The sequence below is a fragment of the Electrophorus electricus genome, chromosome 14 (genome assembly GCF_013358815.1).
Source record: "Electrophorus electricus isolate fEleEle1 chromosome 14, fEleEle1.pri, whole genome shotgun sequence".
Taxonomy (NCBI): domain Eukaryota; kingdom Metazoa; phylum Chordata; class Actinopteri; order Gymnotiformes; family Gymnotidae; genus Electrophorus; species Electrophorus electricus.
The window spans coordinates 4,593,201-4,597,247 of NC_049548.1; the positions used below are offsets into that span (position 1 = coordinate 4,593,201).

Genomic DNA, 4,047 nt, shown 5'->3' on the forward strand with positions numbered 1-4,047 from the left:
TTAACCAACATCTCACTTCATAAAAGAAACCTTTCAACCTTGCAAGCTCTTCACAGGTAAATGCCTCCCTTCATCTTTGTTTCACTGAATGAAGCCCATGACACCCATGACAAGGCTGAGCAATGAGGTCTGTAGTCCCAGACCCACCACCCGCAAGCTCACCTTTAAACCAACCTCAAACCCTTATTAGATGTAAATGCACATGAGACCTCAGATTAAATTCTCTTGTAAAATATACATATATAAATAAAAAAAGAGCAATGCATTTTCTACTTTCAAGCATAACTGGCACCTCTGACTCCAATGACAGAACTTATTTTTATTTAAACTCACTTGTTTAATGTAAAAATAATAATAATAAGAAAAACAGCTGAAGGCCCCATCTGGTTTAGGTGATTACACATAAAATGCAAAAATGTACATAAGCATTAGTGCTAAAATCATTAAATTATTAAGATTTGTAAACCTCACTATTCTGCAGTTTCTATTACCTATCAAGCTTGCTTGCTTGTTTGTACTTATTTATAGATCTACCAATAGTGTGGTTATTAATATATCTATCCAAACTTAGGCATTGACCATGAAGGATCATACACTGAGTGTCAGACACCGGGTGAGCAAATCAGAAACAATAAGAATCACTTTATGAATTATCATTTTATACTGACAAAGATAAACCACAATAAATGACCTAATTACATTTGGCATAACTATTTGCCTATTAAATACTGTTAAGTCTGCTGCCGACTGCACATCTCCAGCATTCCACCAATCTATGGATTACTAGCACCTGCACCTTGATTATAAGTCATTATTATTTTTTATATAAGGTCTTTGTTTTTCTGTTTGATGTGAAGCATCAATAAACGTTTCTATGTTTTTGTGACTCCACAATGTAAGAGATGAATTTCGATCTTGTTCCCTGGGATTTGAAGCTGTCCAAAGTATAAAGTATGATTTTAAACCATCTAACTGTGTGGGGGGGGGGGGGGGGGGGGGGGGTGTCATTGTTCACTGTATCTGGCACAGAACAGTTCAAGATTGCTTTTGTGGTTTCATGTCTCTTCAGTAAAGCAATAGCTTTTACTGCAGCAGTTTAGGAACTACAGGGAGAGGAGGCATGGTCCTACAAGTGATTCACTGCACTCTTCTTCTGATCTGTATTTGACCATCCACCACAGGGTTTAGAGTCAGAAGAACTCCTCATTCAGCTAAAAAAAAGTTATACGGTGTGGTTCCCATTTGTTATACAACAGAAATTACTTTTCTATTTAAAATGTAATGGACTCCAGATCTGCAGTGAGCTTCACAGATCAGCTCTATATATTGCCTGGGCTCTACAAATACATGTTCAAGCATGTGAACAAACTTTTTTTTATCATGGCCTTGAATTGGGTGCAGAGAGGTTCAAGGAATAAAGCCATCCATGTCAGGAACAAATTGGACTTAAACTACTGGGAAACCATTTTTATTTTCATTATTGACTCAACATCCTGTAATATTAGAATTTTCGTGCCTTGAAAAGTATGATCCCCATCTTTTCTGCGCCTGCAAGTGTTTTGGTCATCAGTGGGCAAAGGACCCGTATTGTTTCCATCTCCAGTGCAGCTTTCATAAAAAGCCCATCTTTACAGGGGGTGGAGATCGGGATTATCAGTATTTAAAGAAGGTATTCGGTGAAAGCGCCACCTCAGAGCTTTGTCCGCATCATCCTTGAGACCCTGCCAGTGCTCTTATTGCCCTTTACTCAACGACTGCAATAAGCATACTTTACTACAATAGTAAACGTGTATTTATTGTTCTACCATTCTATATTCCCACCATTTCTTTATTTAAAATGCCGGTGATGAAGTAACTGGAGTAACTGGATGAAGTAATCTGTCATGTCGTAAAATATTAAATATTAATAAAAATGCAGATTCTTAAATTACGATTAAGTTAATTGCGGCCTCAAAGTACGATTAAATTTACTATTTTATCTGTAGAGTATAACGGTTGTAAGGTACAACCTTTGTCCGCGCGTGAAACAGGTTCCACAGCTGGACCATCGTCAATATAACTGGTAACGATAATTTAGTAAAAGCATTCATATTATTTTTTATTCATAAAGTTTATTATTCTAACATTTTATTATTATTATGTATATTACATCGGATTTGTTTGCGATTTAATCGATTGCATCCAAGAGATATTTGTTATACTCGAAAAAAAATCTATTAATTTAAGTAACAACTAAGAACAGTACAAGACATGGGGAAGACGTCGAGGTGACGTCAGGAGCTGCGGACCTCGGCGGTTATGCTCAGATACATTTCTCAATCACCAAAACAGTGTCTCGCTATTGCGCACCTGCCAAATCGCATACTCGTAAAGTTTTCTAAGGGATACTGGCTACTTCAGTCACATTCACGAGAGCAATGAATTTCAGCAAGCCAGGCAATTTCCACGGTGCATCTCGCAACAGCAACTCGGGCTCCGTTGACGAGCTGGTAATTACATCGACTTTCGGGACGTTGCTCTCATTGGTTTATGTCGTTGGAGTTTCGGGAAATGTGTACACACTCGTGGTAATGTGTCATTCCATTCGTTTTGCCACTTCTATGTACATCTCAATAATTAATTTGGCACTTGCGGATCTCCTTTACCTCTCCACAATCCCGTTTGTGGTGTGCACGTACTTTCTCAAGGACTGGTACTTCGGGGATGTGGGCTGTCGTATACTTCTAAGTCTGGACCTCCTCACTATGCACGCAAGTATCTTTACATTAACAGTCATGTGCACAGAGCGATATTTGGCCGTAACGAAACCTCTGGATACTGTCAAACGCTCCAAAAGCTATCGGAAAGCCATGGCGTGGGGAGTGTGGATACTATCTTTAATTTTAACTCTGCCCATGATCATCATGGTTAATCAGACCACCAAAAAATCCTCAGACGGAGGGGTAAAAAGGATGTGCGCACCAACTTGGGCACCACAAGCGTATAAAATTTATCTGACTGTCCTATTTTGCACAAGCATAATGGCGCCTGGACTCATAATAGGCTATCTGTACACCAGATTAGCAAGGACATACCTAGAATCTCAAAGGACCTCAGCCATAAATAAGGGAAACAAACGCTCTCCAAAGCAAAAAGTGCTTATAATGATATTTACAATCGTACTAGTCTTCTGGGCCTGTTTTCTTCCTTTCTGGATATGGCAACTTTTACCCCTATACCATGAGCCCCTCAGGTTGGCCTCTCATACACATACGTGCATCAACTACCTTGTAGCGTGTCTTACGTACAGCAACAGCTGCATAAATCCTTTTCTTTACACGCTTCTAACCAAGAACTATCGGGAGTATCTTAAAAATCGCCATAAGAGTTTTTATCGCTACACATCGTCTTTTAAAAAGCGCCCACCAAGTTTGTACTCATGGGGGAAGTCTGCGTCATCAAGCAACCAGTTTGAGTTCAACTCTGAGACGCTGGTGATGGCACAATTAAAGGTGCAGTGAAACGACGACTAGAAAAACTGCTGCTTTTCCGAGGTAAATGTATTTTTTATTTTTTTTTTGTAACCAGTCTTATATTTAGCTACTCATCCACAGACCGTTTTATCTTTTTTTTCGAACTACCAGAAATTTACATAGGCGTGAATAAAATCATAGCATAATATCCTGTAACATATCTACAATAAATCAAAAGATTTGATTAATAAAAACATTTCATGGAGTGAAATTGTGACTATCTCCTTATCCATGTTTTAAGCTGCAAGAGCTCTTCATGTGCAGAGTAGGGAAATGAGTATAAAGTGACTGTTATTCATCACCTCAGTAGGTAATTTACAGTGTGTGTGTGTGTGTGTGTGTGTGTGTGTGTGTGTGTGTGTGTGTGTGTGTAATGTCATATAAAACATGCCCTGATGTCTTTAAACTAAATATGTATGGCTGAAAACTAATAATTTACAGCCTTCTGTATAAACAATCCATCAATAAGATCTCCACAAAAGGTTTCATCCATAGCCAGACAGACAGTCCGACTTGCAGATTATTTTGGTGCTAG

At 38.7% G+C, this 4,047-nt stretch overlaps 1 protein-coding gene across 1 annotated transcript; it reads left to right on the top strand.

Moving 5' to 3' along the window:
• The first annotated feature begins 2,413 nt into the window (after positions 1 to 2,413).
• On the top strand, positions 2,414 to 3,517 carry LOC113589638 (urotensin-2 receptor). Its single transcript, XM_027029390.2, has one exon. The coding sequence runs from the start codon at positions 2,418 to 2,420 to the stop codon at positions 3,498 to 3,500; it is 1,083 nt and encodes a 360-aa protein (XP_026885191.1). The 5' UTR covers positions 2,414 to 2,417; the 3' UTR covers positions 3,501 to 3,517.
• Positions 3,518 to 4,047: the final 530 nt, after the last annotated feature.

Excerpts from the sequence above, each read along its gene's own strand:
- LOC113589638 (XM_027029390.2), top strand. The coding sequence starts at position 2,418 with ATGAATTTCAGCAAGCCAGGCAATTTCCACGGTGCATCTCGCAACAGC.